This window comes from Pogoniulus pusillus, chromosome 13 (genome assembly GCF_015220805.1).
Source record: "Pogoniulus pusillus isolate bPogPus1 chromosome 13, bPogPus1.pri, whole genome shotgun sequence".
Lineage (NCBI taxonomy): Eukaryota > Metazoa > Chordata > Aves > Piciformes > Lybiidae > Pogoniulus > Pogoniulus pusillus.
Genome location: NC_087276.1, coordinates 21963685 through 21978231, shown reverse-complemented (window position 1 = coordinate 21978231; position 14547 = coordinate 21963685). Strand labels below are relative to the sequence as shown.

At 52.6% G+C, this 14547-nt stretch overlaps 1 protein-coding gene across 2 annotated transcripts; it reads left to right on the top strand.

Moving 5' to 3' along the window:
* Positions 1 to 204: 204 nt before the first annotated feature.
* TBL3 (transducin beta like 3) lies at positions 205 to 14279 on the top strand. 2 transcript variants are annotated; one of them, XM_064153497.1, is made up of 22 exons: positions 205 to 287; positions 441 to 492; positions 587 to 679; positions 1100 to 1147; positions 1439 to 1580; positions 2838 to 2922; positions 3541 to 3708; positions 4002 to 4077; positions 4337 to 4433; positions 4827 to 5023; positions 5829 to 5970; positions 6138 to 6196; positions 6831 to 6934; positions 7553 to 7703; positions 8749 to 8979; positions 9288 to 9358; positions 9927 to 10083; positions 10457 to 10515; positions 11689 to 11792; positions 12154 to 12225; positions 12957 to 13115; positions 14047 to 14279. In XM_064153497.1, the coding sequence occupies exons 1-22, from the start codon at positions 244 to 246 to the stop codon at positions 14157 to 14159; spliced, it is 2424 nt and encodes an 807-aa protein (XP_064009567.1). In that variant the 5' UTR covers positions 205 to 243; the 3' UTR covers positions 14160 to 14279. The 2 variants fall into 2 exon arrangements, with proteins under 2 accessions (XP_064009567.1, XP_064009568.1); XM_064153498.1 differs by lacking the exons at positions 205 to 287; positions 441 to 492; positions 587 to 679; positions 2838 to 2922.
* The last annotated feature ends 268 nt before the right edge of the window (positions 14280 to 14547 follow it).

The window sequence follows — 14547 nt, the reverse complement described above, 5'->3', positions numbered from 1 at the left end:
AGGCGCTCTGGAGCACTTGGAAGCACAGCGGGGACTCGTTCTGGCCCCGCCGGCGCAGAGCCACCAGGAGTATCTTTCCCGCGCGGCCGGCGGCGTGCGTCCGCCACGCCGATGCCACCGTCCTGCCCGTAGTAAATATGGCGGAGAAGGGGGTCTCCTGCGTGACTGGGCCGCGCCGGAAGTGACGCACATGACCTGCGGCAGGGGGAAGCGGGCGGCACGCGTAGCGCGGCGGTGTGAGCCATGGAGGCGGCGGCGGCGGCCAGCCCTGTGCGCTTCAAGAGCAAGTGAGGAGCGGCTGGGACGGGCTGGGGATGAGGGAGCGACGGGGCTGGGTGAGCGTGGGCCGCGCTGCCCTGCAGCTTCGCTTGCAGGAGCGAGCAGGCCACGGCGGGTGGGATTTAACCGCCGGTACACGCGTGTCTGTCTGTTCCTGCCAGCTACGCCGTGTCGAGGAGAATCGAGCCCTTCTACAAAGGAGGCAGAGTGCAGGTAATGCTCCGCTGCAGGCAGCGAAGAGCGGGCTCGGAGGTGCCCCGTCTCCCGGCTCTGCAGCGTTCCTGGGTTTCGTTTCCTTTCTCTCCAGCTAAACCGCGATGGAAAATTCATGTTCTGCCCCTGCGGGACCAAGCTGAACATCATCGATGTAGAGACGGGAGCCCTGCGCAGCCTGCAGCAGGTGAGGACAGCCAGCCACCCTCTGCTCACTGGGAATGGAGTTATTGAGGGTGTTCCAGGGCTCTTGGGGCACTTTACAGCTGTTGTTCGAGAGCTCCTGTGAGTGAGGAGTGAAGGGAGGGAGGAGAGTGGCTCCAAACACAGTCAGGTGTTGTTTGTGTTATATGATGAGTGATGCTGCCTGCGCTCAGTGTCAGCAAACCGCCTGAAGAATCACAGAATCCAGGGGCCAGGCTCTCACCACCCTCAGTGAAGAGCATCCTTCTCTCTGGGCTGAGTCTCTCTCTTTTAGTTTAAAGCCATTGACCCTGGTCCTGTCCCTGACCCACGTTCAGTACCCTGAACTCAAGTTCAAGGAGGGAGCTCTGAGAGCACTCCAGGCCTGGTTTAACTGTGGACTTTTTGCTTTCCACATGCATAGGATGAAGATGAGGACATCACTTCCTTTGCTCTCAGCCCTGATGATGAGGTATATGTTTGCTTTGTGGTTTTCTGTGCTGCTCTGTCAGGCTCTCTGGTAAAGCCAGTGAACAGTGAAAGCTGTTTCACCTGGAATTATGTTGCACTTCCAGAGAGCTCTGTTGGGGTCTTCTCTGGAGCTTCCATCTGTCTCCCCTTTTGGGTTTGAGTCAGAGCAATGCTGAAAGACTGAGCTTCAGGAGTGTCACAGAGCTGTCATGCCTGTGGTTTGTGTGTGTGCACTGAAAGAGAATGAAATGTAATGAGTAGTTGATGGTGCTGCCCTTCCTCTGCTGCCCAGATGCTGGTGACAGGGAGCCGAGCCCTGCTGCTGAAGCAGTGGAACTGGCCAGAGGAGAAATGTGTCCGCACCTGGAAAGCTGTGCACACGGCGCCGGTGGCCAGCATGGCCTTCGACTCCACCTCGACCCTGTTAGCCACAGGTATGGGCCTAGTTCAACAAGGACAAGTGGGGGAGGAATAACTCCCTGCACTGGTACAGGACCTGCTGGGAAGCAGCTCTGTGTAGAAGAACCTGGGAGTGTGGGTGCTCAAGCTGCCTGTGAGCCAGCAGTGTGCCCTCATGGCCAAGAAGGCCAGTGATGTCCTAGAGTGCATTAAGAACTACCTGAAGGGAGGATGTAGCCAGGTGGGGGTGGCCTCTTCTGCCAGGCAACCACCAATAGACCAAGGGGACACAGTCTCAAGTTGTGCCAGGGGAGGTCTAGGCTGGATGTTAGGAGAAAGTTCTCAGCAGAGAGAGTGATTGGCATTGGAATGGGCTGCCCAGGGAGGTGGTGGAGTCACCATCCCTGGAGGTGTTGAAGAAAAGCCTGGATGAGGCACTGAGTGCCATGGTCTGGTTGACTGGCTAGGGCTGGGTGCTAGGTTGGACTGGATGAGCTTGGAGGTCTCTTCCAACCTGGTTGATTCTGTGATTCTAAGAGGAGTGTGGCCAGCAGGCTGAGGGACATTCTTCTCCCACTCTGCTCTGCCCTAGTGAGACCATAGCTGGAGCCCAGTTCTGGGCTCCCCAGTTCAAGAGAGACAGGGAACTAGTGGAAAGAGTTCAGTGGAGGCTATGAAGATGCTGAGGGGCCTGGAGCATCTCTGAGGAGGAAAGGCTGAGAGACCCTGGGGCTCTTTAGCCTGGAGAAGAACAGCCTGAGAGGAGATCTTAATGCTCAACAAGATCTAAAGATCTCCAGAGGTCCTCTCCACTGTGCTGAGATTCCACTGCTGGAATGGGAATGACACCAAGCAGCCCTGCTCTTGAATAACTTAGGCTGAGATGGTCTGTGGAGCTCAAACAACATCAGAAGAGGTTTTACTAAGATAGAAGCAACATCTTGACAGACAACAAGTGATCCTTTTCAACATTCTGCCTCAAATACACTTAATGAAGTGCTGATAACTGTCAGGTACCCAGAAGAGACTGTGCCATAGCCACCCTGGTCCACGAGATGGACATCAGCCATGACCTGTAATTTAGCTGTACTTCAGGTTTTACTGTGATCAGTTGGATTTTGCCCAGCTTTCAACACCTAAAGTGCTCTGTGAGCTTCTCTTGGCATGAGGTTTTGACTGGATTAGTTTTTCTTTCTGCTGCTTTAGCAGCCCAGGAAGTTTTAGAGTTGCTGATGTGTTGGACATCTGGTTTCTACCTGCTCTGTGGTTCTTAAGTGTCTTTCTTTTCCCAGGTGGCTGTGATAGCACCATTAAGATCTGGGATATGATCAAACAGTACTGCACACACAACCTAAGAGGATCTTCAGGAGTTGTCCAGTAAGGATTAGTCATTTTTGCCAGTGTGGTCTTTGGGTGCTGAGACTGATGTGAAATACCTTGAGTTGATGCAATATGAAGGCCCATTCTGAGGAGGTTCTGAGCTCTTCTGCTTCCTGACTTTTGAGATGTCTGGAAAAGGAGCAGGGCTAGGAGCAGCCTTAGGCTGGAGAGGAAACTGGTTAAGAAATTTGCTGGGATTGGAGTCACACAGAATGCCTCAAGTTGGAAGGGACCCTCAAAGGTCATCTAGTCCAACCCCCCTGCAGTCAGCAGGAACACCACCAACTAGAGCAAGTTGCTCAGGGCACCATCAAGTTTGATCTTGAATGGCTCCAGAGATGAGGCCTCAATCACATCTCTGGGCAACCTGTTGCAGTATTTCACCACTCTAATGGTGAGGAACTCTGTTGCTTGCCCACTGATGTACTTCAAGAACATGGAAAGGCTGGCAGGGGGTCAGTTGTAGATGAGAAAATGAAGACCTAAAGAGTCCTTTTAGAAGTTAGCATCAGTTAATCTGTCAAAACTCTGTGTAGAATGAGTATTTTTTTACATGTTGTGCTGATGCCAGAAGGTTCCTTCCTGTGCTGCTCAAGTGCATCTCCTTCTGTCTAGCCTGGTCGAGTTCCACCCTGATATCTCCTGTCTTCAACTCTTCTCCTCCTCAATCGACTACAAAATCCGCATCTGGGACCTGAAGTCCAGCAAATGTGTGGCCATGCTGGATGGGCACTTCAGTGCTGTCACCTCCCTGGCCTTTGCAGATGGAAACACCCTCCTTAGGTAAAAACCTTGCAGAGGCTTTGCCTTTCTCCTCTTCCCCTGCCTCCTGCCACAGCCTGGGTGTTTCACTGGGGGCTGGGAAGGTTCTGCTGGGAGGAGAGGGTTTGCTGCAAGTGTTCAGTCTCTGTTTAACCATGCAAGGGAGTAACTGAGGATGCCAGCAGCTGTGTTTCTGCTGCCACATGGTTCTTTCTTTCACATGGGCCTCTAGAGAAGTGCTGAACTCCCCAGCTCCAAATCTGCTCTCAGAGCTTGGATGGATTGAGCATTGAAACTGCTCTTTTACCTTGCAGCTCTGGCCGTGACAAAGTCTGCATGGTGTGGGACCTGAAGAGCAGAGAGAGCAAACGGACTGTGCCCATCTATGAGGTGAAGCTGCATTTCCTGTGTTCCTTTGAGATTTGGGGCAGTTTCTAGGTCATGATCCTACAGAACCTCTCCTTCTTTAGGTTCTTGTCTACTGTGAAATCCCATTTCTCTTCCTTCTCCTTTCCAGAGTGCTTAAAACTCTGTCTACAGCTGTTTGGTGTCTTCCTCTCCTTGCCTGGTCAGTTTGCACAGCTCTGGGTGCTGAAATGAGGCTGCAGTCCCTCAGGCTCAGCTGGTGTTTGACTAACTTCTCTTGCAGAGCGTGGAAGCTGCTGTCTTGTTGCCCCAGGAGGGAGATTTCTCTCATCTGGGTGTCAAGAAACAAGGATTGCACTTTGTCACAGCTGGCAGCAAAGGTGAGTGTCCTGGCATGCTGCTGCCACATCTGGAGGCTGAGGAAGGACAGGTCTTAAGATGTATTTCTGGGGTGTGGGTGCTTTGTGTGGTGGAAGCCTTGGGCTGAACTCTGGGGGCAGGAGAGCAGAGCCTTCTCCTTGGTCCTTCTGCCAGTAGTGCATGAGCAGGATGGATCAGGTGTGCTGTGGAGCTTTCTGTGCTTTCAGACTGCAGTGAGGTTTGATTTAAGCTGAAGAAACAAAACCTGTTGGCCCTACATGTCACTTCACTTTGGATCTCTGCCCAGTCCTGCCTTAAAGCTGCGTAGTTTTGCCAGGAGGCAAGGACAGAGTTTGGTTGATAGCCTCAGGACAATCACAGCTCTGACAGACAATGTCTATCCTCATTTTTAGGCATCCTGAAGGTTTGGGAAGCTGCCACAGCTGCTTGTGTGTACACCCAGCCCGTGCCCTTTGAGCTGAAGGAGGAGGCCAGCGAGCGCAGCCTCACCCAGTGCATGCTTGTGCCTGAGAGAAAGGAAATTGTCACTGTGTCTGTGGAGCACAACATTGTTCTGTATGATGCTCAAACTCTTGAGCTCAAGAAGCAGGTAACAACCTTTAACCACCATTTTCCTATTTCTTTATCCATGAAAGCTTTGCCATGGGATGTCCACGCCTCCTGCCTGTACTTGAATGGTTCCCTGGTTACAAGCCAGAAACCAAATTTCACTGATGGGGCTGCTTGGAGGAAACAGGAAAAAAGAAAGCAGAGCAGGCCAGAAATCCCCCAGGTGCTCCAGCTTGCATGTTAGAGAAAAAAAACATCTTTACATGCAGCATCAAATGAAAAGAAACAGCAGTAATGCAGCCTCAGTGAGCAGGAGGCCATCTGGTACACCTCACACAATCCCAGCGTGGTGTGGGTTGGAAGAGACCTCTGCAAGTCAGCCAGTCCAACCCCCCTGCTAAAGCAGGACACCCACAGCAGCTTGCCCAGGGTCACAATGCCCAGCTGGGATTGGAAGCTCTCCAGACAAGGAGACCCCACAACCTCTCTGGGCAGCCTGCTCCAGGGCTCCAGCACCCTCACACCAAACAAGTTTTTCCTCCAGTTCACATGGAACCTTCTGGGTTCCAGATTGTGCTGACTGCCCTTTGTTCTGTCCCTGAACACCACTGTCTAGAGTCTGGCCCTGTCCTCTTGCCCCTGACCCTGTAGCTCTTGCTGAGCACTGATCAGATGCCCTCTGGGGCTGTTCCTCTCCAGGCTCAACAGCCCCAGGGCTCTCAGCCTTTGCTCCTCACAGAGCTGCTCCAGGCCCCTCAGCATCTTTGGAGCCTCCACTGGACTCTCTGCAGCAGTTCCCTGTCTCTCTTTAACCAGATCAATTATTCCTGTTCTGCCATTCTCAGCTTGCAGGTTACAACGATGAGGTTCTAGATGTGAAGTTCCTTGGCCCAGGTGATTCTCACATCGTTGTGGCTACCAACAGCCCTCAGCTGAAAGTCTTTGAACTGGCCACATCACACTGCCAGATCCTCTATGGCCACACAGGTGTGTGCTCAGCTCTGGCTTGGGCGGGACATGGATGGGCATTTCTTCTTTGTGTCCTGAAGGTGTCCCCCAGACAGTTGTGAGCAGGCTCATCCATTCCCAGGTTGCTGTTGTCTGATTGCAGCAGTACTTTGTTTGCATTCAACTGTTTTTTTTCTTCCCTTTAGAATCAATTCTTGCTCTGGATGTCTTCAGAAAAGGCCTGATGTTTGTCAGCTGTGCTAAGGTCTGGTAGTTTGTCTTCATGTAATGGCCCTCTTTATTTCTGGTCATCTTCCTGGGCAGTTGTACTCCTTTTTTGGCAATCCAGAAAGGCATTTCAGGCAGATGGGCTTTCTGTCTGCTGCATCCCTCACAGAGAACCATAGAATGGGTTGGGTTAGAAGGGACTTCCAAAGGCCATCCACTTCAACCCCCGCTGAAGTCAGCAGGGACATCTAGTAGATCAGGCTGCTGAGAACCTTGTCCAGCCTCACCTTGAGTTGGGGCCTCAGTTCCCTCCCTGGGCAACCTGTTGCAGTGTTCCAGCAGCCTCATGCTGCAGACCTTGTTCCTCACATCCAATCCAAATCTGCTTTGCTCTCATTCCAAACCATTGCCCTCACCCTGTCACAGCAGGCCTTTGTCATAAGTCCCTCCCCAGTTCTCCTGTAGCCTTCAGGTTCTGGAAGGTTGCTCTAAGGTCTCCCCAGAGCCTTCTCTTCTCCAAGCTGCACAACTCCAGCTCCCTCAGTTTGTCCTTATAGCAGAGGTATTCCAGCCCCATGATGATTTTCCTGTCCCTTCCACTATCCCTTGTCCCTTGGGAAGTGAGATTGATTGTGTTTGGTTAGCCTGAAAGGAGATGTCTTCCACGACAGGACAGGAGCCTGCGGATCTGGCGGATGACCAAGGACAGGAGGGTGACCTGTGTTGCCCAGGGCCTGGGCCACGCACACGGTGTGGGTGCTGTCTCTTGCTCAAGGTAATGACAGTCAGCTGAGTGTGCTGCTTTGCTCCTCAGGGTGAGTCTTTTGCTGGGTGCCTGCCTCTGAGCCATGCTGTTCCTCACTCCTGGTTGCAGCCTGCCCTGGTGCTGTGAGGCTGAAGGATGATATTTGGCTTTGCTGGCCACATGTCTGTGTGTGCAGAAGCTGTGCAGTTTGCATGTCTTTGTCAGTCTAACTCCTGTTCTCTCTGAAGAGAGAAGTTGCCAGGTAAAGCTTGAGTAATCTGGAGAGAGGGGAGGAGAGGGAATGTCTCTTTAAGGTGCTGCTTGAAGAGATTGTTTATCAGCTCTCCTTCCTTCGTGCTGCATGACAGCCTGGAAGCCCAGCTTGGCTCTTCAGGAGCTGCAGCAGAGCTGTGGCTGTGGATGGAAAGAGTTGGCAGTGCTCTTGGCATGTGGTTGACTTGCTGGAAACTATCCCAGGGACCTAAATAAAGTGAAAGACAGCCTCAAAAAAATACACTAAAGCATTTTGGGTCACACTCCAGCAGGGTGAGCAACCATCTGTAGGTCCCAGCAGGGAAGGAGAGGACATTTCTGTGCAGGGGAAGCCACTGCTTTGCTTCCTTACACTTGGCATTCCTCTTCTTTCAGACTGAAAGAAAGCTTCGTGGTAACCAGCAGCCAGGACTGCACGATCAAGATCTGGGACATCCCAGAATCCCTCACTTCCAAAGCAAAAGCTGCTTTGATCTCCAGCCCAGAAACCCTTCGTGCAAAAGTAACAGAGCGAGGTCATAACAAGGTAAAGCTCCACCTCATCTTGGAGCCCTACGATGGGCTGGGTTAGCAGAGACCTTCCTAGCTCCAACCCCTTGCCATGGGCAACCAGAGCAGGTTGCTCAAGGCCTCATCCAACCTGGCCTTGAACACTTCCAGGGAGGGGACAGCCACAGCCTCCCTGGGCAACCTGTGCCAGTGACTCACCACCCTCTAAAGGATTTCTTCCTTCTCTACAGTCAGTCTCAATCTCCTCTCTTCCAGCTCAAATCCATTGCCTCTAATCCTGTCACTACAAGCCCTTATCACAATCCCTCCCCAGCTCTCCTGCAGCCTCCTTCAGGTACTGGAAGTCTCCTCTAAGGTCTCTCTGGAGCCTTCTCCAGGCTGAAGTTGCTTTCAGTGCTGTAGGTTTTTTTTTTTGTTTCTCCTCTGCACTCTTAATTTCTTCTCTGTGCTCTTAATTTCTTCTCTGCCTGCCCTCTGGAACAGGGGTTGAAGCTGCTCTGCTCCCTGTGGGCCTTCTGTGTACACTTTACTGTGTGCAGTTCTGGAGCCCGCAACACAAGAAGGACATGGAACTGTTGGACTGAGTCCAGAGGAGGCCACCAAGATGCTCAGAGGGCTGCAGCAGCTCTGCTGTGAGGACAGGCTATGAGAGTTGGGGCTGTGCAGCCTGGAGAAAAGAAGGCTTCCAGGAGACCTTGGAGTGGCCTTCCAGTATCTGAAGGAGGCTACAGGAGGGCTGGGGAGGGACTATTGACAAGATCTTGTAATGACAGGATGAGGAGGAATGGGTTTAAATTGGCAGAGGGGAGGTTTAAACTGGATGTTAGGAGGAAGTTCTTTCCAGTGAGGGTGGTGAGACACTGGCACAGGCTGCCCAGGGAGGTTGTGTAGCACAGAATCTATGATCCACAACCTCCCTGGAGGTGTCCAAGACCAGGTTGGATGAAGCCTTGAGTGACCTGCTGTAGTGGGAGGTGTCCCTGCCTGTGGCTGGGGAGTGGAACTGGATGACCTCTGAGGTCCCTTCCAACCTCAGCCATTGCCTGACTCTGTGCCTGCAGGATGTGAACAGTGTGGCAGTGTCTCCCAACGACAAGCTGATCGCCACGGGCTCGCAGGACAGGCTGGCCAAGCTGTGGTCCTCTGCTGACTGCTCTCTCTTGGGTGTCTTTGCTGGGCACAAGCGTGGCATCTGGTGTGTGCAGTTCTCCCCAGTGGATCAGATCTTGGCCACCTCTTCAGCAGATGGGACCCTGAAGCTGTGGGGTCTTAGGGACTTCAGCTGCCTCAAGGTAAGGAGCTCAGAGCTCCCCTGGCTGCAGGCAGCCCCTGGGTGCTGCGGGCAGTGATGAAGGCTGCTTCATGAAGGTGGGCAGCTGGAATGCAGGGGTGTGGCTGTGCTGGAGGAAGAGCTCTCCAAGTCTAGCCATGTTCTCCACCATCTATGGCATCACAGAATTGTTTGGGTTGGAAAAGGCCTCTAAAATTGAGTCCAGCCATTGGCCCATGAGGGTTGGAGTGGATGATCTGATCTGAAAGATCTCTTCACCCAAATAGCTGGAGTGGTTCTAACCCTTTGGAGCCTTCTTTCTGTTTGCAGACCTTTGAAGGCCACGATGCCTCCATCCTGAAGGTCATTTTTGTCAGCCGAGGAACGCAGCTGCTCAGTGGGTAAGGGCCTCCATCAGGAGACCACAGAAGGTGCAAAAACCTGCCCAACAGAGAGACCTTAGCTGATACCAGCAGCGAGAGGGAAAGAGTCTTGTGCAGTGGGTTTAGATTGGGAAAGCAGGTAGGGAAGTGCCCTTTCTTCTCCTGGTTGAAAGGGGTTGGAACAAGCCAAGTCAATCTGATCTTTGAGGTGGGCCAGAGTGAGGCTGGATCTATCCATAGAATAGAATCACAGAATCATCCAGGTTGGAAGAGACCTCCAAGCTCATCCAGTCCAACCTAGCTCCCAGCCCTGCCCAGTCAACCAGACCATGGCACTAAGTGCCTCATCCAGTCTCCTCTGAACGCCTCCAGGGACAGTAACTCCACCACCTCCCTGGGCAGCCCATTCCAATGCCAATCACTCTCTCTGTGAAGAACTTCCTCCTAACATCCAGCCTAGACCTCCTCTGGCACAACTTGAGACTGTGTCCCCTTGTTCTATTGCTGGTTGCCTGACAGAAGAGACCAACCCCCACCTGGCTACAGCCTCATCCAGTGATGCTTTGTTGTGTTTCTCTTCCAACAGTGGCTCTGATGGCCTCTTAAAACTCTGGACAATTAAAACAAACGAGTGTGTGAAGACATTAGATGGTCATGAGGATAAAATCTGGGGTCTGCACTCTAACAAACAAGATGATATGGTGGTGACAGCATCCAGCGACTCCTGCATCACGATCTGGAAGGTACCAAGTGAGGTCTTTCTGTATTTCCCCTCTGGGTAGGATATCTGAGTGCAGCTGGAGAGCTCAGGAGCTCAGTAGCCTGTTCCTCACTGTTCCATCCAGCAGGACACAGGCTCTCCTCGTTTTTTCCACTTTGAAGCTGGGTCAAAAAGGCAGATCTTGGCAGGGGGGAGGGATCCTGTGTTTCTGCAGAGGGAGATGCCCAGTGCTGGTGTTCTAAAGGTGGTTGGGAAAGGAAGTTGACAATTGCTGGGTTTAACACTTAAATTACTTGATTTAGAGATCTTGCTGCTGGTCTCCTAACCACTTGAGGGCATTTCTCTAATTATTAAAGCAAGTTCTGACCAAAGTTCTATTTTTGGGTGTTTTTTAGGATGTCACTGAAATTGAGGAGAAGGAGGAGCAAGCTAAACAGGAGGAGCAGATCTTAAAGTAAGTTGATCTTGTGCAGTGGTGAGCTGTGAAAGGTAAAGTGTCTGAGGAAGCTCTCTGCACCCAGAACCATCCAACTCTGTCTGATCTCGGTATTACATCACTTAGTTACTGAGAGGCTGTCAAGGCATAGGAGTCCAATGGGATGAGGTTCAACAAGGCCAAGTGCTGGGTCCTGCACTTGGGTCACAACAGCCCCATGATTGCTTCAGGCTTGGGGCAGAGTGGCTGGAAACTGCCCAGGGAAAAGAACCTGAGGCTTATTGGTTGACAGCAGCTGAAGTTGAGCCAAGGTGTGCTCGGGTGGCCTTCAGCATCCTGGCCTGGATCAGCAATAGTGTGGGCAGCAGGAGCAGGGCTGTGATTGTCCTCTTGTACTGGGCACCAGTAAGGCTGCAGCTTGAGTCCTGATGCAGTTTTGGGCCACTCACTCCAAGGACATGGGCTGGAGCAGGTCCAGAGAAGGGCAACCAAGCTGGTAAAGAGTCTGGAGAACAGGGCTGGTGAGGAGTAGCTGAGGGAACTGGGAGTGTTTAGTCTGGAGAAGAGGGGAGACCTTCTGTCTCTCTACAACTCCCTGAAAGGAGGTTGGAGACAGGTGGAATTGGTCTCTTCTCCCAAGGAACAAGTGACAGGACAAGAGGAAATGGCCTCAAGTTAACCCCAGGGCAGGTTCAAGTTGGACATGAGGAACAATTTCTTCCTGTTGAGGGTTGTCAAGGTCTGGTCCAGGCTGCCCAGGGCAGTGGTGGAGTCCCCATCCCTGGAGGAGTTTCAAAGCCATAGAGATGTGGTGCTGAGGGTTGTAGTTTAGTGGTGACCTGGCAGTGCTGGGGTCAGGGATGGACTTGATCTATAACATCTTTCCCAGCCTAAGCCATCCTGTGACTGTGGCAGCCTTGCAGTGGCGCTGTCAGGCTGACAGTTGCTCACTTTTGGTGTTCACTGACTGCTAGAACAAGCAAAAGCAAGGCACCAAAACCTGCTTTCACTTTTCTTCAGCCAACACTGAGCAGTTGGGCACTGAGGCATTGACTGGCCACCAGGCTGAACTCCCGTTCGGCAGACCACTCCGTGCTGCTATTGCCACTGCTGCTTTCTTTATGGTGTTTGGGGTTTTTTAACATCAGCCAACTTTCTGCCTTGCTCTCTTGACCCTCTTTTGTTTTCCAGAGAGCAAGAGCTTTCTAACCTGCTTCACGAGAAGAGGTATCTCAAAGCTTTAGGCTTGGCCATCTCCCTGGATCGCCCACACACGGTGCTGACGGTGGTCAAAGGTGAGTCCAGCATGGGCTCTGAAGGGGCTTTTCTGCCCCCTCTGCTTTCCACAACCTCTCTTCCAGGCAGACAAAGACTTGCAAAGTCTGATTGCCTCAGAGTCTCAGATTTCCCTTATGACTGGAACCATCCCAGGTCAGGTGGTCTGGGGCTCTGAGTAACCTGCTATAGTTGCAGATGTTCCTGCTGACTGCAGGGGCATTGGGCTGGATGGGTTTTAAAGGTCCCTTCCCACTTAGGGCATTCTGTGATCCCTGTCTTCCCCAATAAAACTCCCCCAGATGATAAATGTTCTCCCTGCTGTCAGCCTGGCTGTGTGGGCTGGGGTCTCCATGGTCTCTCCACTTCTCCTTTCTACAGCTATCCTCAAGGAAGCTGATGGGAAGAAGCACCTGGAAGAGAACATCGTTCGGCTGCGGAAGGATCAGAAAGGTTTGTTGCAGTGTGGTTTGAGTGCTGAGATCTTTCAGCTTAGGGACTTGGGTTTCAGCTGAAATGAAAAGAAGACTCTCACAGAATCCCAGCATACTGAGGGTTGGGAGGCACCTCTGGAGATCATCCCATCCAATCCAACCCACCCTGATAAAGCAGGGCACCCACAGCAGCTTGCCCAGTGTCACAATGCCCAGCTGGGTTTGGAGGCTCTCCAGACAAAGAGACTCCACAACCTCTCTGGGCAGCCTGCTTAAGGGCTCAAGCATCCTCACACCAAACAAGTTACTCCTCCTGTTAAGCTGGAACCTCCTGGGTTCCAGTCTGTGCCCTCTGCCCCTTGTCCTGTCCTTGAGCACCACTGACAAGAGCCTGTCCCCATTCTCCTCATCCCTGCTAGATGCTGATCCTCCCCAGGCTCAGCCCTTACTGCTGAGCTCCCACCACCCTCAAGCTGCCCAGGGCCAGCTTCTGCTGGTGCACATCAGTAACTGCTCTGTACTTCTGTGATTGGCTTTCTCTGGCCTTTACCACCCCATTGGTTTGGAGCTTTTAGTGACAGCTCAAGAAATGGGTCTGCCCATGGATTTTCTGCCCCTGTCGGCTCCTCATTGGCAGTGTGCAGGAGCTGACCTGCTCTGCAAGGCACAAGAGATGTTCTCTGACTTGGTGTCTCCTGTGTGGAAGCAGCTGTGGCACAGCTGTGGTCTCCAAACTTCCTCTCTCCCTAGAGGCAGTGCTGAGCTTCCTGGTGACGTGGAACACGAACTCCAGGAACTGCCACGAGGCCCAGGCTGTCATTGAGACTCTGCTGAAGCACGAAGCTCCTGACAGCCTCCTGCAGTACTCTGGCATTAAATCTGCTGTGGAGTCCCTGCTGCCCTACACTGGTGAGTCATGGTCCTCCTGTGCTGGGAATGTTCCCTCTCTGCCTTGCTCTAAAGAGCAGAGAGGTTGTCCACCCCACCCCATTCTGCTGAGCTGTCTCTCCTGTGACACTCACTGTGGCACTGCCATCCAGAGGGACCTGGGCAGCCTTGAAATGTGAGCCTGTGTAAGCCTCATGAGGTCCAAAAAGACCAAGTGCCAGGTCCTGCATCTGAGTTAGGTCAACCCCTGGTATCAGTCCAGGCTGGAGAGCAGGCCTGGGGAGAAGGACTTGTGAGTGTTGGTGGGTGAGAAGCTGGAGGTGAGCTGTCACTGAGCACTGCCAGCCCAGCCTCAGCCTGTCCTGGGCTGATCCCCAGCACTGTGGGCAGCAGGGGCAGGGAGGGGATTCTGCCCTTCTGCTGTGCTCTGCTGAGACCCTACTCCAGTGCTGGGCCCAGCTCTGGAATCCAGCACAGCACAGATGGGGACCTGTTGGAGCATAGCCAGAGGAGACCACAGCAGTGATGCAAGGGTAGAAGCTCTCCGCTGTGAAGCCAGGCTGAAAGAGTTGGGATTGTTCAGCCTGGAGAAGAAAAGGCTCCAGGGACACCTTCTGGTGGCCTATCAGTGTTTCAAGGGGCTGAGGAGAAAGCTGGACACAGACTTTGGAGCAAGGGCTGTGGTGACAGGACAAAGGGTGATGGCTTGAGCTGAAAGAGGGAGATGGAGACTGGAGGGAAGGTAGAAATGTTTGACATGAGGGTGGCAAGAGAGTGGCCAAAGGTCGTCAGAGAGGTGAGAGATGCCCCATTGCTGGAACCATTCGAGGTCAGGTTGGATGAGGCTCTGAGCACCCTGCTGTAGTTGCAGATGTCCCTGCAGACTGCAGGGGGGTTGGACAGGATGTGCTTTAAGGTCCAGTCTGTAACTCCACGACTCCTCTCTTTGCAGAGCGCCACTTCCAGAGGCTGAGCCGCTTGCTGCAGGCCTCCATGTTCATCGAGTTCATGTGGCAGAACATGAAGCTGGCTGAGGTGTCCCAGCAGGAAGACATGACTTTGTGACCCTCTTCCCACCAGCTGCTTTTTCCAGAGGGGACAGTGACCTGCTGTGCAACCAGCTGTGCCAACTGGACTATTCCTGTATTTTATAATACATTTATAACACTTGAATTTGTAAAACAAGTTCAACATTTGGTCTCCTTTGGGTTTAACTTGAGGGAGGGACCTTTCTTTGGCCAAACTCTGGATTCCCTTGAGATTTTCACCCTCTGGATTTTCAAGCCCTGGCATTTAAACACCACTTATGGAGAAAAAAAAAAAATCATAGAATCAAGCAGGTTGGAAGAGACCTCCAAGCTCAGCCAGTCCAACCTAGCACCCAGCCCTAGCCAGTCAACCAGACCATGGCACTAAGTGCCTCAGCCAGGCTTTGCTTCAACACCTCCAGGAA

Bases quoted from the DNA above. Each gene is read 5' to 3' on its own strand.
- TBL3 (XM_064153497.1), top strand. From the start codon at position 244: ATGGAGGCGGCGGCGGCGGCCAGCCCTGTGCGCTTCAAGAGCAA. The intron at 680-1,099 runs GTGAGGACAGCC...CCACATGCATAG, and splicing joins CCCTGCGCAGCCTGCAGCAG to GATGAAGATGAGGACATCAC. The intron at 11,793-12,153 runs GTGAGTCCAGCA...TCCTTTCTACAG, and splicing joins GGTGCTGACGGTGGTCAAAG to CTATCCTCAAGGAAGCTGAT.